Source organism: Metopolophium dirhodum, chromosome 1 (genome assembly GCF_019925205.1).
Source record: "Metopolophium dirhodum isolate CAU chromosome 1, ASM1992520v1, whole genome shotgun sequence".
NCBI classification, from domain to species: domain Eukaryota; kingdom Metazoa; phylum Arthropoda; class Insecta; order Hemiptera; family Aphididae; genus Metopolophium; species Metopolophium dirhodum.
The window spans coordinates 22,893,777-22,919,707 of NC_083560.1; the positions used below are offsets into that span (position 1 = coordinate 22,893,777).

Consider the following 25,931-nt stretch of genomic DNA (forward strand, 5'->3'; position numbering starts at 1 on the left):
TCGATTGCTATATCGCGTTTAGACATTTGGAATACGTTTTATTAAGCCTGCTTCAAGCAATTCTTCGTAAATTGAAAGTATTTCGTTGGAAACGCCTGTATTACCAGCAGATTGAGAGGCCAAAAGTAACCGTAAGCGACTAACCAACTCGTTAGGGTCGTTCCAATAAACTAAATTATGCTTTTGCAGTTTTACAGATATACCACTACCGGATGCGAACAATGGTTTGATTATATCAGTGAATTTATTTCCACCTTTTTTAATTTTTTTCTCGTCTAATGTTAAATGTGCTGATGTTTGAATTAATATAGTTTTATATGTGTTCAAATCGTCTGCGGTGTATGATTTCGGGATTTTCGAAAATATCAAACTGCTAAGACCTCGCGTTAGCGGGTATGAAGTATCTTCGATAGTCAACGTCTTGTCAGTAAGTTTAATTTCTTTTTTACCTAAATGTATAGCGCCGTTTGATTGTGTTTTAGGCCCATAATTTTTGTCTCTATTGGAAGAATCTAAAAAGTCTAATAAAATTTCAGAATCTAAAGTGTCTCCTGTTTCGTTTATAGTTTTTGAATCGAGTTCTGCGATTTGAGGTTGAAATGTTGGTGGTTTATTTCGCTTAATTTCTTTCAATGGTTCGATAATCGGGTATAATGTTTCTGATACCAATGAATGAATATCGGCTTTACCGTGTTTTAATGCTGTATACTTGCGTTTAATGTTTTCTTTGGCTTTAATCAATTCTCCGAGTACTTCACCATTACCAGCCATGTTTGCAAATGACGAAGTTTTATAAAAACGTTGGTTTATATAACGACAAATGTGTCGAACCCGTGACGATATCGACCGTCGTCGCGTTCGCAGTCTTTATTAATTACGATAAACTCAAATCTCCCCTTACGCCAACATGTCGTGCAAAAGTCTTTAAACTCAGTATACGTCATATCGCCAGAGCAATGCTCCATGTAAACATGTTTTAAATTAGTTTCATCTTGTTTAAATAATACAATAAAATTAGCGTTGTCACGCAAAAGTTGTTTAGGTACTTTTGAATAGCTCTGAGCCAGGTAGCAAACATCCACTAAATTATGTCGACCTCTGGAAAAGTATGTTCTAGCGATTTTTTGGTTTTCTGAAATAATATCGTCGAAAATAAACACAGAGTTTGGTAAGGCTTTCTCGGGTTCAATAACTTGTTCGTTTTCGTAGAACATAAATAATTGTACTCCATCAATTCCTGATAAAATATCACTCAACATTTTATATTTCAGTTGATCCAATGTTTTAGAATATATGTAAACGTTATGAAATCTTATTCCGTTTATATTGGTTAGTAAAGCGAAAATTAAATTGGTTTTTCCGCAGCCCGAAGGACCGACAATAAGCGCTCGTATTGTATTGGGGAGAAGCGTTCCATGTCTATAGTTCTGAATCGATGTAGGCGGGTCCACGTTTTCAACTGCAAGTTTTAGTTTTTGTTCAATTAATTTCATTTTTATATATAAATATCTTTGTTGCAATGAGAATGTAATCAGTACACAATGTCACTCGTACGAAGAAACAACAAGAATAAGGGAGGCGGCCTCATCAACACGCTTATAAACAAATTACCACTCGAGATTCACGTGCCCGGTAAGTTTTGGTGATTATTTTTAATTCATTTAAACTATGATGTATCTGTGTAGGTTATCAATATTGTGGACCGGGAACAAATTTGAAAAAACGTTTAGCTCACGGAAATAAAGGAATCAACCCCTTGGACTCGGCGTGTAGAGATCACGATATTGCGTACGATCGTAGTAACTCTATCACAGATCGTAACGAGGCCGACTATATATTAGAGCACCGAGCCTGGGATAGGTTCAAGGCAAAAGATTCTAGTCTAAAAGAAAAAGCAGTGGCTTGGGGTGTGACAACGGCCATGAAAGCAAAACGTAAAATCGGAGCTGGATGTGGGTTTAAAGCGGCCGTCAAAGCAGTTAAAAACGCTATAAAGAAAAATATAGGTGAAAAAAACCTGATGAAATTAAGTAAAAAATGTGTAGCCGTCGCACGAAAAACATTCAAAAATAAAAAGACAAAAGTTCCTAGAATAATAACAGTTCCGAAAAAAGGCGGCGTGTTGCCACTTATTCCGATTTTTGCTGGTTTATCGGCCTTGGGAGCTCTAACTGGCGGCGTTTCCAACGTAGTTAAGCTGGCTAATGAATTTAAAAGAAACACACCGACGCATTTGGGCGGGGGGTTATATCTCGCTCCGTATAAGGGCAACTCGTACAAAATCGGTTCGGGTTTATATCTCACCCCATATAAAAGAGGTGGAGGCAAAAAAGCGAAAAAAAACTAATATCTACGTTACCCAGAAGAGCACTGTACGATTACGAACTTATAAAAATAGCCCGCTTAATGAAAATACCTCATTTCATCGGCGTGTTTACTAGAGACAGGTTATCTGAACGTCCCAAACGAATAGAATCAGCGATTGTTAACTTGGATTCGGAAAGCGGTACAGGCACTCACTGGGTAGCGTATAAAAAAATCGGAAATCAAGTCTATTATTACGACAGTTTTGGAAATTTACCTCCACCATTAGAAGTACAACAATATTTTCACGGATGTAACATACATTTCAATTATAGCAGAGAGCAGAAATATAATACTACAAACTGTGGACACTTGTGTTTAAAGTTTTTATCATGTTCACATTAACGTTAAACGGAAACTCTAGTGAGTTGTCATGCGAGATCTTTCCACCGTTGGAAGTAGAAAATACTGCACAGATATGTCTTTTGAGTTTACAGACAAATAATTCTATACCAAACATAGAACCTGGTTGCAATACTATTGCCTTCCGAAATATCATCGGTCAAAATGATTACGTTATCATACCTACGGGGACGTATGAGTTGGATCAGTTAGAGTCTTTTATACAAAAAAATGTGCCCGAATATGTCGATTGGTTTGAATTAAAAGCAAACAATACCACATTAAAGTGTACGCTCTCGTGTAGTCATGATGTGGACTTGGGCGTCGAGAATAGCATAGCGAAATTGTTGGGTTTCAGAAATGTTGTATACACCACGGGTCTTAATCATGAATCTGAAAGTACGGTCAAAATAATGAAAATCAATAGTATAAAAGTAGAGTGCAACTTGATTACTGGTTCATTTTGTGACGGAGCACCGAGCCAGATCATACACGAACTCTATCCAACTGTTCCACCAGGCTATAAAATCGTCGAGGTACCTAGACATCCTGTTTTTTATGGTCTCAACACGACTTCAATATCTAGAGTAAATATCGTATTAAAAGATCAGAACGATTGTCTAATAAATCTACGCGGCGAACCAATTACGATTCGCTTGCAAATAACGCGTGGGTATGGCACTCAAATTTAACATCAATATAAAAAGAGCTACAATCAAAACACCCATCAGTATTGTATCTACAGTTAAGAAGTCAACATCCAAACCGAAAAAACCCGAAACCAAACTCACGAAAAATAATTTGAATTTTCTTCGTTCCTTGAAAATTTAATCATGGATGACTCGTATTTAGACGTAGCAGCCAGCTATGTCGACGAGTGTAAAATAACACAAAAGAATTATCATTCGTTCACCCCATATTCAAACATGTCTTTTTCTAATAACGATGAAATTAGGATAAGTGTTTTAAACATGGATTCTTACACTTTTCCGTGTGAGAGTTATCTGTACATCGAGGGAAAAGTAAATAAACCTACCGATGCTGTTGGAGACGTTAGTTTTTCGAATAATGGATTGGCGTTTTTATTCTCCGAAATGCGATACGAGATAAACGGAGTAGAAGTACAGAAAATAAAATCACCCGGAATTTCGTCTTGTTTGAAAGGTTACTGTTCATATACTCCAAACGACTTGAACGCGCTGGAGAATGCGGCTTGGGGGTCGTCGTTGGGTAGTAACGATAATAATAAAAATTTCATGGCCAACAATGTGTTTACCGGCTGCGTTCCACTGAAACATCTATTTGGATTTTTTGAAGATTACAAAAAAATATTACTTAATTGTAATCAACAATTGATTTTGAATCGCTCGTCAACCGATTTCGACACATTACACGTTACTGATAACTCTGAGAAAAATAAAAAAATTACCGTCGAACTGACTAAGATATTATGGAAGATGCCTATTATCAAAGTTAGTGATAAAGAAAAGTTAAGACTGTTAAAAATATTGGATTCTCGTAAAACGTAATCGTGTGCGTTCAGAACCTGGGATCTCTGCGAATATCCAGTGCTACCTAAAAATACTTCACATTCGTGGACTGTAAAGTCTAGAAATTTACTCGAAAAACCTAGATTTGTATTGATAGGATTTCAAACGGATCGAAAAAATAATATAACACTCGATGCCGGTCGATTTGACCACTGTAGGTTGAAAAATCTTAAGGTTTACTTAAATTCTGAAGCGTATCCGTACGAAGATTTCCGAGCAGACTTCCAAAACAAACAAACTTCGATACTGTATAAAGCTTACACAGATTTTCAAAAATCTTACTACGAAAGAGACTACTGCGAGCCGTTACTGTCAAAACATATTTATCAAAACCATGTACCAATCGTCGTTGTCGATCTATCGCATCAAAACGACAATGTGAAGTCGTCAACCGTGGACCTACGTATTGAATTTGAGACTGATATTACCATACCTGAAAAGACTGCAGCCTATTGTCTCATCTTACACGACCAAATTATAACTTATAATCCATTTAATGGTGATGTAAGAAAATTGTAAATAGTTTGTAAAATAAAAATACTTTTTTTTAAATTTCATGTTTTTTCTTTTTATTATATAATAAAATGTCATATTACAATAAAATATTACATTATGTTTTAATACAAAAATAATGACATAAAAAAAATAAAAAAAAAAACAATATTGTAAATATAAAGTTTTATAAATTATTGACAACAATATGAAAATTACATAATAAAATATTATAGATGAAAACTTAATCTGCGGGTTGCTTTTGCCCTTTTACGTGCTAGGAATGCCCTCGTCGTCGTCAGCCTGTTGACTTCAGGCTAAAAAAATTTGTTTTCTTTAGTATAAAATAATATGTAAAAATAAAATTGTATTACCTTAGTTTCGATCGAAGAAAATAACCAACCCCTTGCCAATTGTTTGACTGCTTTAATCTTCAAATCTGCTATTAAACAAAGACCAGCGAACGGAAGTTGTTCTTTCAATTCTTGGACATCGATACGGGTCAAATAATCTTCAACATCGTTTATTTTTGTATCTTTGGGTAACGGCATTTCCTTTCCAAGATACATTGCAATTTTACTGGCCTGATTTAATGCAGTAGACCGTGTGTATACATTTTTCATCTGAATGACTTCTTCAATGGCATCACTTAATTGCAAGATCCTTAAAACATTCTCTTTAGTTAATTGCACATCTTGATCCTGTTGCAAACACTTTATTGAGAGAACGTTGTCACCGTTGTATTCTTCTATTGATATCAATTTAAACTCCTCCAACAGTAAATGAGATGGTAGTAAAAAATTTATGTTGTTAAGAGCTATATTTAGAGATTTATATAATTCAACACTCATTTTAACACACTGCAAATTATTTGAGACGCATATAACGCAATTTAACAAAAAATCAGGATCTAATCCTATATTTATAAAAATATTGCTATCAACAAAAAATGTAGTACAATCGATCAGATTATTACCCATTTTTGTTATGTACGTTCACGACTGTCTCGAAAGAAGTTAGTAATAAGGCACACGCGACTCGTTTGACGGAAGACTCACGACTGTCTTGTGGTGTGATACCGGGGGCGCTAATACCGCTAGTATTAATGGGGTGGGTGTATTTAGATAGGTGAATCTCAAGGTGGTCCCGCCCCTTTTATGGGCGGGAGTAAAAACATATATGATTTAGAGAAAAAAGATTTTTTTATTTTTTAAATATTATACAAACTGTATATATCAAAACAAATATTGAGAAAAACAACTGTTTTCGTCTGCTATATTGTCGGCTTCTATTGGTGTCATCGCTGAATCATATGTCTCGAAAAAATCCTAAAAAAAAATTAATACAATTATATTCAAGGTTTCAAATGATTATAATATACTTTCTTTACTTTTAAATTTTTTGTTTCGTCTCTGGCGGGGGCGGGTCCATCGTATTCATCGTTCACCTGATTATAAAGTATATTTATTATTATTATTATTATTATTATTATTATTTATAAGATTACCGTCTTCTTTGACTGTTTGCTTGGCCGAGACATACAACTCTGAGTAAACGGAGGCGAGAAGAAATCTTCCGGACCGTAATTTTCTTCGACACCCTAATTAAATAGATACTTTAATATAATTAAAATAAATAAAAATCACGCATTCATACTTTTAATGATTTATTAAGTTTCTCCATCCAACCAATTGCTAGTTGGTCAGTTGCAAGCAGTTTTATCTGATTTATAAAACTATATTTGTTCTTCGGTACATGTTTAGATATTAATTCAATTTGAATTCCTTTGATTATTGCTACAAATTCTTCGAATGTCGCGTCTTTTTCAATATTATAATCATTTTTAAAATATTCCGTTATCTGATCAAGTTGTAATAGAATCATTGGCCGTACGACCATCGTTTTTCTGCTTACGGTTTCGAAAATAGTCCACTCCATGTTTTGAATTGCCATTAGTTCTTTCGGACTTAATAAAATTCTACATCCATGTTCAACTTTTGATTCTATCACCAACATACACTCCCCTCTATATATCATAGACGTAAGCAAAACAAATTCGTTCTCCAGAAAAATAAATCTTTTGTATTTTACTGTAGTATCCAGTATATGTGATAGAATATGCCCCATCAATGAATATATACGTTTCAAAAAGTCCACGGAAATGTTTACAAAACGCGACGGAGTAATTATGCGTACAGAGACATTGAACTCATGTGTAGGATCGATGCCGACTTGTAAAAACTTGCGATTTACAAAATCGATTGTGTAGTTGGTACAGTCGATGAGTTCGGCCGGTGGTGCAGGCGCAATATATTTGTATACCCGTTCACTGCTTGAAGCCATTTTTATACACTGTGTTACAACTTGTCACTATGAAAGGAAAACTGTGACTGAAGATTGCGCGTGGTTCAGTCGGGGTTACAGCTATACGGGGTAGGGAGGTTGATGGCGGTGGTGGTCTGCCGAGGTAGTGGGGGGTGGACAGCCGAACATTATACACGAATATTTTTTAAATAATTACTTTCTGACGTACACATATTAATTGTATTGTGATAACGCGTGATAGGGTTGTGCTGTGTGGTATGGCGGGTGGAGTGGTGGTCTGCCTGGGTGGAGTGGTGAACTGCCAGGTGGGGTGGTGGTGGTCGGTCCGGGTGGAGTGTGTGTGACGGTGGAGTGGTGGTGATGGTCGCCACGGGTGGAGTGACGGTCGGTCCGGGTGGAGTGGTGGTGGTGGTCTGCCGGGTGGAGTGGCGGTCTGCCGGGGTGGAGTGGTGAACTGCCAGGTGGGGTGGTGTTGGTCGGTCCGGGTGGAGTGTGTGTGACGGTGGAGTGGTGGTGATGGTCGCCACGGGTGGAGTGTCGGTCGGTACGGGTGGAGTGGTGGTGGTGGTCTGCCGGGTGGAGTGGCGGTCTGCCGGGGTGGAGTGGTGAACTGCCAGGTGGGGTGGTGTTGGTCGGTCCGGGTGGAGTGTGTGTGACGGTGGAGTGGTGGTGATGGTCGCCACGGGTGGAGTGACGGTCGGTACGGGTGGAGTATGTGTGGCGGTGGAGTTTGTGTGGAGTGGAGTGTCGCCTCTATGGACCCACTTACTACTAATTGGACAAATAATAAAATGCAAACATTTTAAAGATTTGGAAAACATTGTACTATCCCTTTTTGTAGTTTTAACAAACGAAACAGATGGATATGACACAAGGTCAAATATGGAAACTCCGTGTGAAAAACATAAAAAAAAAATTGATTGAGTATACGTCAGCAGGTAAATTACATTTATTCAACTAACAATGACTTAATTTACTCACACATTTTTATATTTTAGGTACCATTGATAGTCAACTCGAATCAATTATAGTTAATGACGAAACGGAGAATGGTGACAGAACATGGATGGAAGAAGGACTGGTGTATGAACAAACGGAAGATAACCCCTTTCAGAAATGGGCTGAAACCATTTTTGAAAAAAGTAAGAAATTTGTTCAGGAAGGAAATGGAATAAATGCAATGTATTTACCATCACTGATTCCTATTTTAATAAAATGCATGAAACTCTTACCATTATGGTCTGGGATTATGATTTCTGTGTTTGGCTATGGTTCAGAGACTGCTAGTTCTGCAGCAGTAGAATCAAGTTTTAAAAAACTTAAAAACTTGACATTTAAATCCACAATATTACCTGTCGGTATCGAAGAGTTTTTGGAACAACATATAAGTTCACTACGTGGAGTATCACTCATCCATTCAACGAAAACCGGATTTGAAAAAACTTGTGAAATTGATGGAGATACCACAGTAGATAACCGAAATGAATTAAAGAAGAAAAAATCAACTTTCCAAGTAGATATGATGATGAGTTCAGGTGATGAAAATGATTATCTACGAATTCCAGACAAATTAGATTGTCCTCTGTGCTCTACCGGTTCCTTACCTTCTGAAAGTGGGGCTCATAAATGTGTTGTTTGTGAGAAACCGGTTCACCCACTATCTACTTGTTCCAGAAGTAGATCAGGCCAAGATAATGTAAGAGTTTGTTTCTCGTGTTGGATGTTTGAGGAAGATACGTATGTAAATAATAATTATTGTAAAATAAATGAAAACTTGAACGAGGAACGAAAAGCTGTAGAATCGTGGAATCGAAAAAGCCATAGAAAAAATAAGTCTTACCTTGTCACAAACCCACATTTAAGACATCTGGACCTTAACAACTCAAAAAAAAATAACGTCGCTCCCTATACTGAAAAATGGATCTCGTTCGACAGAACTTAAGAGTGTTAAGTCTAATGTAGTACAAGGTAGAATTGCATTGACTAACACTTGTGCATTTGACTCGTTGGCTTCGGTGTTGATGGTAAACATTTTAATCTTAATCCCGTGGCTATATAATTTTTGTACGATATGTTTTTTTCAACCATACATTTTTTAGGTATCATATTGTGACAGCCAAAAATATTCTGAAAAGGTTGATTCTATTGGAGAACATCAGTTTTTCAATTTTATTTTAAAAATTGTAAAACATGGAATATCATCAAGTACATACTCGGAAAGAGCTGATCTTATCATTGAGAAAATGAACCCTAAACTTCAACCCTTAGAATACAATATAACATTAGCAAAATGTGATTCCACTTTTGGCCATGTTTTGGATATGATGTTAGAAGATTTTCCATCTGTTAGGGAGAGTGTCCAATGCTCGTCAAATAATTGTGAGCTAAACAAAAAATCCGCACATTCTCTTGTATATTTAACGTATGAAACAACAGATGGTAAAATTAATGATATACAACGACTTTTGGATAACCGTCAACGCTCAGAGACGTCTATATGTGGTCGAACAGTACATGATTCAGAAAAAATATGCGAGGGAATAAAAGAAATAAATTCAGATACATCCGAAATGCATATAATAATTGATATTCTATACTGGGAAGGTAAATTAGGTTTTTAATCATGAAGTATTTAACTCAACAATTTTTGATTTTAAAAATAATCTTATTTTTAATGTTTGATTATTCAAGAAGAAGCCGTTATTTCATCGAACCGTTCATCTGAGGCTGCGGCGCACGTAAACATAAAATTAGCAGATATCCCTCAACTCTTGTTATATGGTTCAAGAACATATGAACTTAGAGGCGTTGTAAGTTTTAAAAAAGGCCGGACTTCGCTAAGAAATTCGATAGGACACTACCACGCTCAAAATTTTCCGAGTACAACAGGTGTCGCACGAATTCTGGTTGTTGTCGCACAAATTCACACTAATGACGCACTAATGTTTGGCAAAAGAAAATTTTGAAAATTGTAATTTTTTCCATGAGGGGGGGCTGGGGAAATGCTCAAAATGGAAAAACGATTTTTTCCGAGTATAACGGGTGTCGCACGAATTCTGGTTGTTGTCGCACAAATTCACACTAATGACGCACTAATGTTTGGCAAAAGAAAAATTTGAAAATTGTAATTTTTTCCATGAGGGGGGGCTGGGGAAATGCTCAAAATGGAAAAACGATTTTTTCCGAGTATAACGGGTGTCGCACGAATTCTGGTTGTTGTCGCACAAATTCACACTAATGACGCACTAATGTTTGGCAAAAGAAAAATTTGAAAATTGTAATTTTTTCCATGAGGGGGGGCTGGGGAAATGCTCAAAATGGAAAAACGATTTTTCCGAGTATAACGGGTGTCGTACGAATTCTGGTTGTTGTCGCACAAATTCACACTAATGGCGCACTAATGTTTGGCAAAAGAAAATTTTGAAAATTGTAATTTTTTCTATGAGGGGGGGGCTGGGGAAATGCTCAAAATGGAAAAACGATTTTTCCGAGTATAACGGGTGTCGCACGAATTCTGGTTGTTGTCGCACAAATTCACACTAATGGCGCACTAATGTTTGGCAAAAGAAAATTTTGAAAATTGTAATTTTTTCTATGATGGGGGGCTGGGGAACATTTCTACAGCCCCCCATATATATTTTTGAATTTACGGTTAAACCAGTATCGCACAAATTCTGAAAATAGTCACACAAATTCACACTAATGGCACACTAATGTTTTGCAAAAAAAAAATGTCAAAAATTATATTTGGGGGGGCTGGTGAAATGTACGTGATTTGATCCATGCTTGTACCTGATCTGCCCGATTAACCAATAGCAACAATAATAAATAAATACTATTTCTATTAATTATTTCTTCTATAACCAATAGTAACCATTTATAAACAAATATTTCTATCGTTAATCTCAAAATCCCTGTTTGAGCATTTCTATTAATTGACCGTAGCGTGATGTTATATAGTCTTCCTCGATGAATGGACTATCCAACAAAAACATAATTTTTCAATTCGAACCAGTAGTTCCTGAGATTAGCGGGTGAAACACACAAGCTCTACAACCTTATATAGATGTAACTCATAAATACCTAGTGATTGTCATTTTTACAAAATTAAGTAAAATGGTAATTTTTTTGTTGATTTATTATAAAAATAAATAAAATATAAAATGTATAAGTACATATTATCTATTTGTTATTCAAATTATTATCATATTCATATTATACGGTTATAATAGTGTGTACTAATGAAATTGTTGTAGGTGCCAACTAATTAAATGATAATAATAATAGAAATTTTAATATTTGTAATAATAGGCCGACAAAACAAATGAGCTAAGGCAGCATTTTGTAAAATAATATTTAAGGACGTAAGCACCACGGTAGTAGGACAGTGTGGTCCTCGAGCAAGGCCCGTATGTTTGTAAGCGATCCATAGAGACTCGTATTTTTGTGCTTGTTTATGTTTAATAAAGTTATTCAATAGTGTGAATTGTCATCTATTGTTTTGTGTACCATCGATCTGTGTACCAACATCATTCGTAATCCACTACCCGAATTTCTTTTTAACATTTGTGTTTTTGTTTGTTTGTATTTTAATTTGTTTAATTACAAGTAGGTATATTTTGTGTGTTTTACACATATCGCGTTTTGGACATTTTTTATCAGATTGAACTTTCACGGCGGGAAGACTACGAGCAATTGGGTCCATGATTTTGGTGTTCTACACACTCGAGGTGAATATTGGCGTATGGTTATATTTTGTATGTATGCGATCTATATTTTACGAATTTTTTGTTTAACTAATTGTTTTTTTTTTAGTGTTAATTTATTTATGTTTTAATTTAAGGAGGAGCAATAATTATTTAGTTAAGTTTTTTTTTTGTACATAGAAATATTAATCTAGTAGTATATAAATGTTCTGATTAAACACTCCTAATAAATTTTTCTTACAATAAAATTAATAAAACTTCATCGGGAGGACCGATACGACCACACGCACTGTTCGGCATTCGATCGTCAACTAACTTAAATTGATAATGAAAATAATAATAATATACATGATGAATGGATTTTGTATCTTACAGTACCTACTTGAATTTTTCAAAGTATATTATTATAATGTATACACACAATGAAATTTTCAAATGCAATTTTTTTGGCAAAAATTAACTTATACTACTGTGTTAGTGCGTTACTAATGTCTAATAGTAAAATAAATTAGGCATATTAATATCATAAATTATACATAGGTACATATACATAGGTAATATTATAGGGTATTAGATCTTTTTCACTCAGAATCATTTTTTAGATTCTGAGTGAAGCGATGAATATATTGATTTTACAATGATGTGTGTTTTTTTTTTTTTAATTTTTTTAATTTTTTTTTATTTAATTTTTTTTTTTGTGTCTGTCATCACCTTTTAGGACAGTAAAAGTGTTTCGATTTTCTTCAATAGTAACTTTTCTGATAGGAAAGTGAATCTAGTTAGTACTTTGGGGGGTCAAAAGTAAAAATTTCCCAGTAGTTTTCACAAGCGACGTGAAAAACAAAAGAAAAATTAAGGAAAAACGGGAATTTTTACGCAAAATCTGTTTTCGAGAAAATCGATTTTGGTTTTTGGTGTAACTCTAAAACAAATGACCGTAGGGACATGAAATATTGACTGAATGTTTATATTAGAATTTTCTATACACCATAAAATATTTTGACTTTTTTTGAGCTGTATACGGCCATTGTCAGTTTTCAATTTTTTTAGTTTTTTTTTCTATAAATATCAATAAAATTTTATCTGTTGAGTAAAAAGGCTTAAAAATGTAATAGAAGGCTCCTAGGTTATTGTTTCAAAGGCAGATGAAAAAAATTAAAAATCCTTAGTCACAGTTTTTATTTATAAGCATTTAAAGTTCAAATTTTGACAAAATACGGAAAAATCACGAAAAATAGCAAATTATATTGAGTTGAGAATTCATAAAAATTTTTCTTTTTAAATCTAAGATTTGAAAATGTAATATAAGATTACTCATAAGTTTGTCTACCTCTATCAAAAAAAAAATGTCTAGAAGAAACTTGAATTAAATTTTTATGTGCGTCTGAAATTTATATTTTTACAACATTTGATATTTAATCGATTTCTCACATTACAATTTTTTTATTTTATTGTAATTAAAAAACGAATGACTGTAGATACTTGACAATATTTCACTGAATGTTTATATTAGCATTTTCTATACACCATAAAATGTTGAAAATATTTTGACTCTTTTTGAGCTGTTTACGGCCATTGTGAGTTTTCAATTTTTTTAGTTTTTTTTTCTATAAATATCAATAAATTTTTATTTGTTTGGTAAAAAAGCGTGAAAATTTAATATAAGGCTCTTGATATATCGTTCTAATAGTCGTTGAAAAGTATTACAAATACATAGGCACAATTTTTTTTTATAAGCATTTAAAATTCAAATTTCGACAACATTTATCAAATTTATAATTTATTAATTATTTTGTGGTTAAAAATGTATATATTATATTTATAAATTTTTAACTTTTATGGCTAAGGATTGAAAATTTAAAACAAGGTTCCACGTAAATAAGTTATATATAAATTACTTTATTCCAAATAATATCATCAAATATACTTGGTAAAATCATAGGCTGACTGACCGTTTTCGCTCAGAATCGTTTTTCTTATACAATGATATTATATCATTGAATTCAAATTTAACATTATCCATTACAGTGACCCACTTGTAACCTACTGTACAGCAGAGCAACATCCACTTATCCACCTTTCTTACACAGTGATTTTATATCATTAAAATCAAATTTAAGACATTCGTTACAGCGAACTCTCTTGACACTTGTACAGAAGACTAACCTAACCTAGTACCCACCTGTTTAATATTCATATTTGATATTCCAAAATTGAATACAAGATTCCTCATCAGTTGCTATTGTTAGAATATTATAAAGAAAAGTTAAGCGTAATTTCCCAAAAAAATTTATTTGCATCTGAAAGTTTAAATTTAGATGTAATATATAATAACTGTATATTCACAATAAAATCACGATTTCTCATCAAATGGTGAGGTGAATTTATGAAATTAATTTACAGGTTAGTTAAATTAATTTGTATTTATGTAGGTCGTGTATTTGACCGTAAACCAGTGTGTAGATCGCGTAATACCATGGTATTTTTATTTTGTTGTAATTCATAAACAAATAACTGTAGATGCTTGACATTTTCAAGTTATATTTATATTATATTTTCTTACATATTGAAAAATATCTTAATATTTTGACTATTTTGAATAAATTGTATAAATTTATAACATTTTTGAATTTTGAATTTTTTTTAGTTAATTTTCAATAAATATTGATAAAAACATTTTTCACTTGGTGTGCAAGGTTCCTAATAAATTGTTTTGATTGCGGTTAAAAAATATTAAAGATACATAGTCACAATTTATTATTTTTTATAATCAAAATAAATAACAGGTGTGCGCACACACAGTTTTTATATTATTGTGTTTTCTACATTATTCCTTGAAACTGGCAACAATCCAACCACAAGTCATAAATAAAAAAATTTAAACATGCTCATTAATGTGTACTTAGTTGTTTTTATGAACACCAAAGTATTATATTTTACTTACTTAGAATTAGTTACTTGAACAATAATTATGATTTATTATAAAGTTTTATTATCAATAACTGTGTTATTTGATATTATATTTATTTAATTCAGCTATTGTTTTTATGTCTAGGGTGCAATGGTAAGGGATTTTATACTAGAATATACTACATTTTACAATTTATTAATGAAAAATAACCTTGGTAGAATTTTGCCTACCTTTAGACCTTAATATTTAAATCTTTATTACGAAAACAAACGTCACATCTATCCATTTATATCACATTTAATAATGAACAGACTTCAAGGTTTTGATCGCTATAATAAATTTGTATATTGATTTTACGAGGATAGGGATTATTTCTTTTATATTTTTCTTTATTCTCTGTGATAAATAAAAATTCAATGTTCTTTTGGTATAATTATGGTTGGGGGGGGGGGGAGAGGAGAAGGTACCAAAAGTACCTAACCTACCTACTTGTTCCACAATAAATGTTATGTGGCTCAATGCAATTAATGTATTAAATTTGTTAATTTTTTTTTATATTATCGAAAATGTATAATATATAATCAATGTATATGAAAAACGAAGCAAATACAATTTGCCAGCTTATATTACTAAATATATTACATATGATATATATTTATATTGTTAGTAAATTAGTTTATTTTAGGTAGGTACTATACTCTGTTCCTTGTAAGTCGAACAACTTTTTTTTTGCGCACGCAGGTTATGGAGAAAATAATGTGACCCCATACAGTTGACAGTAGTTCTACAGTTTCACGTTGCGAAACAGCACTGTTTATACGTAGTGAACTGCGTATTGTCACAACGTTTTCACCATATTCCACGTACGCAAATAAAAAAAGTGGGTCAACTTACAGGAAACAGGTTTTTGCTATTTAACATTTTTTTTATAGATATTTAAAGGTTGAATTAGCTTTGGCCGTAAACATTGCATTTTAAAATGTCATTACGTGTATAAAATATATAATATTATACTTGTAAAGTTTAAAAGTTTCAAGTACCCATGAATAATACAACAAAATAACTAAATTTGTTACTCATCGTATAAATATCTAATTCTGTATTATATCAATTATTTATATCTACAAAATAGTATGCAAATTTTCACAATTTTGATAAATGTTGTCAGAATGTTAAATGATTCTCTTAAAAAAACTTAGGTTTTGAATCAGCAACAATATTTTTATCGATATTTTATGAAATATAAGTTGTGTGCCAGTACTTTGTAGTGTCCAGTGTAAGTTGAGGTCATTAAATCGTTTCATTAAATCCAATATCTATTTCAGTAAATAATCATATTCCATATTTAATAAAAAATCTATATATTGAAAAACAAACTTTCTTATAAAAAAATGTTCATCAACATTTATTTGACTTATAAATCAAGATTTTTTTGTTGAATATACCTTGATTGAATAAAACATATATAAATATAAATATAAAAATAAAAATAAAAATCGATATTCAACAAAAAAATTGATATTCAATAAAAAAATCTATATTTAATAACAAAACGATATTTAATAAAAATCAAAATTGAATAAAAAATTGATATTCAATAAAAAAATCTATATTTAATAACAAAACGATATTTAATAAAAATCAAATTTGAATAAAAAATTGATATTCAATAAAAAAATACCTTAATTGAATAAAACAAATCTAAATAGAAATAAAAAAAAATCTTAATAAAAAATCTTTGTATAATAAAAATTTATATTTAATCAAAAAGTATGTTCAACAAAAAAATATTGATGAATTAAAAAAATCATACGAATCTTGATAGAAAATTGTATTAAATAGGTAGTTTTTTTGAATTTTTGAATTAGACATTTTTTGGTTTTTTTATTGAAAAGGTATCAATTTTTTATAAAATTAAGATTTTTCATAATTTGTATTTCAATATAAAAAACTATTGAAAAAATCTAAATGGTATGAATGGAATTTCAGAAATTTTGAAAATTCGGGGCATTTCCCCAGCCCCCTCAAAGGTATTTTTTGTTCTTTATAGGAAAAGGAATTCTTTACAAACGAAAATATATCTTTACAATCCTTTACAAAGGACTTACAAACATATGGAATAAACGAAAATTCGAGTCCGTTCTTCAGCTATTAGCTCTATCGATGGTAATCCTGCTAGAACTTGGGTCTCACACGTTGAAGATGTTTGGTAGGCAATTGTCACCGTAAGTGATGATTTCATTTGTGTTAGATTCGGTATCTTCAATGCGTCTTTCAAAACTGTTTCTCGTCTTTTTTTGTGAATATGATGGAGTTTGCCTAGGGATCCCTGGGAACGGTATTCGACTGAAATTCCTGGAAACAAATTGCCAGGAATTCCCAGGAACACGTGAGAATTCACAGGAACTATTAATAAATTTAGGGAACGAACCCTTAGGGAAAGTGTAATAACCATATGCCTAAATTATGATGTATTATATTTACATTATCATGATTTTTCGTAAATTTTAGTTTAAATAAGCATTTAACCATACTTATCCTTGTAAGAAATAAGAAATAACAATTTAATACAATTTATAAACAGCCTTTTTACATAATATGTAGTATGTGTAGTAATATTATATTATAATACTTAAAACAAAATGATTAAACAACATTATTTAAGCATATCAAAAACCAATTTACCAAGTAATAATTATTAAATCAAATCTTAGTTTTAGTAGTTCAATTAGGTTAAATACATAAAAACTATTTTAAATGCTCACTGTTCGCTTATATCATATCAATATTTATAGAAAATATAGTATATTATAAATGTATAATGTGTATATTTAATATACACATTATACATTTATTTTTGTGATTATATATTTTCTTTGGAAAATCCAATTTGGAAATAATACCTGGCATTTTTACAATTGATTCATTTCAATCAATAACTTTTAAATATTTTTTAGATCTACCAACAGTTTTTAAAACCTAAATTTTAAATACTGTTTTCAGAATCTTTTTATCTAAACACACATATTTCAAAACTTTTTTTTATACAAATAAGTATTCCCAAAGAAATTAACTAAGACAAATTAATTAGTATCAATTTTATTGTCATACCATCAATCTACTCTTCCATGTTGATATAATTTTCTGTTATACGTACATAATTTACATTATCTGAATGATTTGAATTTCTGCCGTCTACACCTTCTATAATAGTATCATTATCTGAACTATCTTTATTAGTTGAAAATTAAGATAATTAACCAGTTGTTTAATTTAAGAAACACAAATAATAATTACTCGTAAAAATTGTAATTTTTTGTCCGGAATTCTTGGGAACGGGAATACCTATGCCTTCCTGGGAATGATCCCAGGAATTTCTGGGAGTGCCAACTCTAAGTTTACAACGCTTCATATAAGGAGTCTCTTGTTTTGTTTTGGGCCACTGATATTTGGCATAATTATGTCTAATATCTGCACGACTTGGCTAGCCTTGTCTAATACTATTTGTGCACAATCATTGATATTTAATTGTATCCCTAGATACCTTAATATACTAATACTGGACTTGATAGTCATTCCTCTTATCTTAATGTTCGTTGTGTTTTTAATTCCACTTCCCACTATAACCAGGCTTCTGATTTATGGAGCGTGAGCTCACAAAATGTATTATTTGTTTGAGCTGGTTTAGTGCCGTTAGGGTGGAGCAGCCTTTACGCAATTCTTACGGGGAACCAGATATTACGTTGTTTAACTCTAGGCAAACATTAATTTGGGTGTCAGCAATATTTAGTTTATATTATAGTTTCTCTTATGTATAAAACTATATACTACGTTTGTCACTTTTTTGAATCAATATAAGTTTTTATTTTTTGAATCTCTTAGGGAGTATGTTTTTTGTTTTGAAGATATTGTTCGCGCCAAGCTATTAGCACATCGCGTTATGCAATTCTGTGCGGCGACGACGACCTTTCCCTATCAGCTCCCTTTTCATCCAAACACCTTTCACTCTGTTAATTGTAAATTATTATAATTGTTATATTTATTCATTCTCTTTGTGTTGTTGTCATATGAATTATTATTATTATTTGGTCGGCCAGTTGCCTCAGATAGTATTGTATATTATCTTTCTAAAAACTTGTATTGCTTTTTTTCTGCAGCCAACGCCCTATTAATTTACTATTAGTTTTTATTTTTATTATTATTATGTTTCTCTTTTTGTTCCGCTATTAAAGTGACCATACTTTTATATATTTAGTGATCCGCTAATATAGCGCCCTGTATTATTTATATGTGTGATCTGCTAATAAAGCGAGCACAAAAATTATTTATATTATTTTATGGTACACATGTTTGCTGACTGTTACTATTATTCTTATTATTATATTGTGTATTGCTATGAAACCTGAGATATGTTCAATAAAAATACGATCTCCCCAGCTCAATCGTAAGTCTTTATTATTATTATTATTATTATCGCCGTAAAACTGGGCAGCTGGTTATTGTCAACGTCGGTGCCATCATTAATCCCCGCGTAAGTCCACCAGCAACGTACGTTGTGTGAGAGGCCGCCCAGGTCATCTAGATCTACGTCTGCCTATTGCTTCAATCCATCGTCATCTCAAGACTTCAGTAATATTAAATTAGGTTTTAAATATTATCCCTGATTTTGTAAGCTCTGTGGTCATTGCACCAAACCGAATCGACCACAGAGACATCCTCCCCATAACTAGCTTGCACCATTCTCATTCCTCATCGTTGTTGTCGTCATGCGTAGAATTGCCTACCCGTCACAATATCAGGTGAGGGCATATATGGTTGCCTACCCAGTGCAATAGTCGGCGTTAGTGGAGACATTGTCCATAATCAAATTAAGAAATTGTTTTCGGGCATCACCTATTTAGGACGCTAACAGATATCCAACTTAACTTATCTAGTTTTTGACAAAATGATTATCGTTATTTGTTATTAAAATAGTATTTGTCAGGACCTAGAATCTATTTTTGACATTAAGAGTGGTTTACAGAAATTTATATAAAAAATTGACAATATTAGTAAGATTATAATTTTTTTTGTTGATATCCTCAGAATCAAAATAGTGGATGTGAGTGGACGATATAACTTGACGATTTCCTACTTATAAACATAAACACTATTATCTTATAATTTTTGGTTAAAAGTAACACCCATATTAGACTTCATTAATATAATTCGTTAAAGCAGTAAGTCAATAAATTGTTGTTACAAATAGCGTACGTACCTTCCTCTTGCATTTTAAAAATGTTTTTGGTCCAACTCAACTACGCAAAAGCAAAATATTAAAATATACAAATGGAAGTGCCGAAAACCAATTACATGTGATTCGGACAGTTACTAGATTACAATTGATCGTGCGACGAGGGGCAAGCGTATGGAGGACATTGGCACGGTGTTAGCAAGCTTTTTAGCCAGTATCCATTTGTCGGTGACGTGGGCCGCAGTCTGTCAACTCCACGACTCCCAGCAAAACTCACAGGCCAGAGGCCTCACAGCTAGGCTGTGGTTTCACTAGATAATCGTGCGGCAGGCAGTCAATATACAGAGTAAAAGATGCATATTTAAAAAATGTACGCTGATTACGCGTTTATAGAACTACACATACTGAATTCAGAAAATTATTTTGATGAAACAAAGCAAATTCAAAGCCTTGCACGTGATTTTTTCAACATAGATATTAAAACTTAGAGTGCGATCAAATGTGACACCTAGTTTTACAACATTGCTACCAGAAAAACTTAATCTGATACCATCAACTAAATAATCATGCCAAATAAGACTATGGAACGCGTGAATGAAATATAATGAAACTTAGAAATAGAGCTCCAAGCCCAGCTGTCTTGACCAAGATCCGGGGCATTAAGTTCGCTCTGTCACAGTTCACAGTCACGAGAGGAATCAGGAGGCTAAGGAATAATTGTATATCATCAGCAAATACGAGAAATTGGCAATTCTTTAATACGGAACTGATGCCATTAATGAAAAGGGCAAACCGTACTGGAGATAGATAACCACCTTATGGCATGCCAAACGTAATATCAACTATACCTACCCAAACACACACCATTGGAATTTACGAATTGCTTCCTATCTGTTACATAAGACTCAAGCTATGTGAGTAACGGTTTACCAAAACCGGTTGCTCGGAGGACTTGCAATATAGATTTATGATTTATATGATCAAAAGCCTTGGCGAAGTCAGTGTAAATAACGTCAACCTGAGAGCGGTTGCTGAAGGCATCGAGTACATGGCTGATCTAAGATAGTTTTTCATGTTGTAGTATAGCGGCCAGGACGGAAACCATGCTGTTCATCTACAAGAATGATATTCACAGACCTTGGAATCAATTTCAGCACAAGGGATTCGAAAAGCTTAGCAATATTATGACAAATTTTGGAGATGGGTCGATAGTTGGGGACATTAGACTTGTCCCCAGATTTGAAAACAGGTGTGACTGAACTTACTAACTTACTAACTAATCAATGCGGTGGCTGGCAGTTGTCCGAATAATGATAAAGACCGATAAGAGTGGTTGTACGGTGGTTAACCTGTGGTTACCCTGTGACCAACTTGAGGTGGTGTTGCACAGCAAGTCGGGGGATATTTTCGATTTGCGGAGCGGAGCGACGGCGCCGAGGAGCGTAGCGACGAGTGCCGCTAGCATGGCATCACTGTACGATGTTTTTTCAAATTGGTGTCACTGTAATATGCTGGTATATACTGGTATGGTATTGTGGTATAAACTGCCTTATCATTTTTCGGACAACTGCCCCCAACCCTAATCAATGTAACACAGATAAATAGGCGAAACGATATGAGTATATGATTGAACGGAGCAGAAAAAAGTAAAAAAAAATGCGTATTGCTCAGTCAGTGTTATCCACATGACAAGACAGACAAACGCGCATATTAAAAAAACACAAAATTATTAGATTATGGTTACGTGTAATAAGGTGTCGCTGAGTAAAAGGAATATTAGATGTTTAGTTATGTTGGTATGCCTCGTGTCTCGAACTTATTACCAGATCTACCGCATAGAGTTACATCACCCTGAGTGCAGTCAGATGGAAAACGCTATAAGATAACCTATTATCTTAGTTCATAGGTTGCTACTGCTCAAATATTTTGTCATGTTGTGATCAAAGTTTCCAATAGTCAATTTTGAGTTTTGACTATTCAAGTCAACCACTATTCTAGATAGTTAACTTAAAGAGTGATTGTTACGTCACAATATTGTAATAAATAATGATAACAGTGGTTATAGTCGTGCTTCAAAGTACAAATCACTGGTTTAATAGAGAATAGTGTTGAAGCTCAATATTTGTCGTCTTAAAACTGCAAGAAGCAATTACCTATTCATGTTTGTTAATAAATATATAGGTAAGTATACATTCATATAATTTTACCTCTCAATTTATCAAGGATGAAGTCATTAATCAATTGACACATCTTGGCATCTTTACATCTTGAACTAATTCATTATAACATTGAATTAATTCAAATTCAACCTCTGTTAGTGGGTTGTCATTATTCACATATGATGACAAATTTGCAGAATTCTGTCATTACAAAATAAATTAATAATTACTGATTTTAAGTTTTAAAATAAACATATATCTATTTTTTCTTTAAACGTAAGTAATATTAACAAGCATTTGGATGAATCAGTAATTTCTTTAATTAGGTCCTAATAAAGAGTTTTTTGATATTATTATTATAATAGAAACTTGGTTTCTGACGGATTTTAACTTCAATATAGATGGTTTTGTTAGATTTAATTTGCTTGGAACTTTTAATAAATAACTATTTTTGTTAATTTAAATATCTGTATAATTGTTATGTTATGCCATAATTTGATTGAATTACATTTGTATGTTCTGCTAACAAACTAATTCACTCCTATTAATCAAATAGAATGCAAAGTATTAGAATTAATAATAATTACAGCAATCATTTAAACCATGACATAGGTACCAAAAGGTTAGGGCATTTGTTTTATATTTTATTCATAATTGGTTTGCTTAATTATTTAGAAATAAATTTAAAAGTTATATTTTTAGCAGCTGATACTTTGTTATTGATTTAAAGTAAATCATACAACGAATAAATTAAACCCATTTAGTTGAAAAAAGTGTTAAATTCTTGTTTGACAATAATTTGATAGAATTAAATTTAAATATGACCAAGTATATTATGTATTTTATAGTACAAAGTATTCATTTAGTAATATTCAAAATAAAATATATTATATTGTATAATATACATTCACCACTTTGCAGCATCAGTAATTGTCATTTTTATTGTTTTATAGAAAACGTAAATCATATGAAATATCTTGGCTTATAATATGATAATAAGCTGAATAATTAGAATATTACCAGTTATCTTACAAGACAATATTAATTTTTTTACATTTTAAAGAATGTTTTAGATATATGTTGTAATCTCCTAACTTATTATTTATATATAATTTGTACAATCTATTTTAATGTTTGCTATTAAATTCTGGCATTGTACTTACAATACTCATATTAGTTACACTCATAATTAACATGTATTATATCCTTAAAATTTAAGTTTAAACAGAATGTATAAAAAATGTGTACTACTTTATCTGCTTAAATAATATACTTAATTAGATACTGTATTAATAGTTATACTACAGCTATTGATACTACATAGGTAATGGATAGGCCATCAAACTTCCCTAGGTTTAGAAACCTAAATGATAAGATATGGGGTAATATATTTTTTATGCCATAAACAAGTCATTTTTTATTTTATAATTTAAAAAAATTATAAATTATTTAAAGTTAATAATTATTGTACTTTTATAATCGGAAACAGCACATCAGTATACTTCTGTTAAAACTTAAAAATTTCAAATAATTGAATGATTCAAAATTAAAACAGCAAATAATATTTATTTGATAACAATTATTAGTACATAGTGATAAGTCAGAATTTTTACCTATTGTTTACTACTAGTAACAATAGTATTAATATTATGGTAGAATACTATGGTACTAAAACTTTGAGAACGCTACCCCATGGGTATTAGTATAGGGATGGCATATCCATTATATATTATATATGACTACAAGACAAAATAATATTAATTTTACAGTAAAATATAAATGTAATACCACCTTTGGGAAAACTAATTCAACGCTGGTGTAAGTTGATATTTGTATTCATTTAGGAAATAATATTTTATGTTTAAATATTTTTTTAATTTTTAAAAAGTATATCAATGTCAATGTTTTAATGTAAATATTAATTTTTAAATTGTGTGATTACATTCCTCTACTTATATATGTGGGTACATTCTGTGTACTAATAATTAATTTTTGTGTTAACTAAACATCTTAATTTCACATTATATATAAATATATATATATATATATATATATATATATATATATATAATATAAGCATTTATACATCTATTTTCAAAATATTTTGGTCTTTAAGTGCTATTTATATTTAATTTTTTTCTGACTCATGTATTATACAATTATTGTTTATGTGTAATTTTATTTTTAGTTTTTTTTCTATAAATAACCATACCAAATTTTTGCTTGGTTACAAAGTTTGAAAATAAAACAAGATTCCTAAGATGTTATAATATCTATTTAAATATACAACTTTTTAGCATTTTAAGTTCAAATGTTGATGAAATTATAAATATTTAAACAAAGAATAACGATTAGTTCTTTTGCTCTAATTAATATCATTATTATGTGGGACTTAAAAACTTTTACGTATATCTTAAATTTTACTTTACGCATAGTAACATTTTCAAAATGTTTAGATTAATTTTAATTTATTACTTATTTATACCATAGACCAGAGGTTCCCAACCTTTTTTGACTCGTGGAAAATACTTCTCTATACTTTCTTCTAAGGCAGTCAAATGCTCCATTATAAATGTCATAACTTCGGAACTTTCTTCTGTTACAGATAATAAAGGAAACGTTTTTTCCAGATTTTTAATTTATCTTTAAGAGTAAATAACTTACTACACGATATTAATATATTTTCATTTGGTCCTTGCATACTTGAATTTATTTGATTTAAGTGTGAAAATATATCTGCCAAGTATGATAGTTTTTCCAACCATTTTTCGTTTGTTAATATTTCACAAAATTCTGGTACATTTTCAAGAGTAAAAAACACGATAAGTTCATTTTTTAACTCATGTACTCTGGACAAAACTTTACCACGCGATAGCCATCGTACTTCTGTATGTAAAATAAGTTTAGTAAATTGTGATTCCATTGCTTCACATAATAAAGAAAAAAGTCGTGTTTTTAACGGTCTCATTTTAATAAAATTTACCATTTTTATCACTTCTTCAAGAAGATTTTTTAACTGAGGACTACTAAGGACTACTTTGCTACTAAAGCTTCTCTATGAAGGAAACAGTGAGTTGCAAGTATAGTTTTATTACACTTTTTTGCCAATGTAACAAAACCTTTTATAGAACCAATCATACTAGGAGCGCCATCAATGCAAATACCATAACAATAATCCCAAGATAAATTTAATATTTTAAGATAAGAATCAATAATATTAAACGCATCAAGACCAGTTGTCGTTTCTTTCATTTCTTTGCAACAAAAATATTGTTCTATAATATTATCATTATTAATAAAACGAATAAACCCAATTAAATAACATTTACCACTTGTGTCAGTGGATTCGTCAATTTGAAGACAAAAACCATTTGGTATTTTTTTTATTTCGGCTTCAGCCTCACTACCAAACATAATACGCACTATTTCTGAACAGGCTGGAAGAATTAAAGATTCACCTATTGTATGTGTTTTTTATTTTCAACTATTAATTCTGCCACTTTATAACTAGCTTCAAGTGCTTTATTAGGAATAGTAACCTTTTTCTCAAAAATTACTGATTCCTTATTTTGTGAACTTAATAGTTGTTTGAAGTAGTCAATATTTTTATTAGCTAAATGATGACGTTTTTAATAAATGACGCTTCAATTTACTTGGAACCATAGCTGCATTGGATAATTTCACTCCACATACAATGCATTCTGGTTGAGGACAATTTTCATTTCCATACCAAGTAAATCCCATTGTACTGAAATTGTTAGTATACCTATATGATTAAATTACTATTGTCGATACATGTTTTACAAAAATTAAGATAAGATAAAAGCACAAGACATCGAAGCGATAGCA

At 31.6% G+C, this 25,931-nt stretch overlaps 4 protein-coding genes across 4 annotated transcripts; 2 read left to right on the forward strand and 2 right to left on the reverse strand.

Moving 5' to 3' along the window:
• The first annotated feature begins 1,541 nt into the window (after positions 1 to 1,541).
• On the forward strand, positions 1,542 to 2,347 carry LOC132934343 (uncharacterized). Its single transcript, XM_061000655.1, has 3 exons — positions 1,542 to 1,632; positions 1,686 to 2,006; positions 2,103 to 2,347. Exons 1-3 carry the CDS (start codon positions 1,542 to 1,544, stop codon positions 2,345 to 2,347), a joined length of 657 nt encoding a protein of 218 aa, XP_060856638.1.
• A 1,192-nt stretch (positions 2,348 to 3,539) lies between these two features.
• On the forward strand, positions 3,540 to 4,235 carry LOC132934354 (uncharacterized). The gene has a single exon (XM_061000665.1). The coding sequence runs from the start codon at positions 3,540 to 3,542 to the stop codon at positions 4,233 to 4,235; it is 696 nt and encodes a 231-aa protein (XP_060856648.1).
• Positions 4,236 to 4,978: 743 nt separating this feature from the next.
• Positions 4,979 to 5,728, reverse strand: LOC132934449 (uncharacterized). The gene is made up of 2 exons (XM_061000747.1): positions 5,123 to 5,728; positions 4,979 to 5,065 (listed from the first exon to the last, which is right to left on the reverse strand). Exons 1-2 carry the CDS (start codon positions 5,726 to 5,728, stop codon positions 4,979 to 4,981), a joined length of 693 nt encoding a protein of 230 aa, XP_060856730.1.
• Positions 5,729 to 5,983: 255 nt separating this feature from the next.
• Positions 5,984 to 7,116, reverse strand: LOC132937282 (uncharacterized). Its single transcript, XM_061004121.1, has 4 exons — positions 6,405 to 7,116; positions 6,256 to 6,348; positions 6,139 to 6,195; positions 5,984 to 6,076 (listed from the first exon to the last, which is right to left on the reverse strand). The coding sequence occupies exons 1-4, from the start codon at positions 7,089 to 7,091 to the stop codon at positions 5,984 to 5,986; spliced, it is 930 nt and encodes a 309-aa protein (XP_060860104.1). The 5' UTR covers positions 7,092 to 7,116.
• Between the last annotated feature and the right edge of the window lie 18,815 nt (positions 7,117 to 25,931).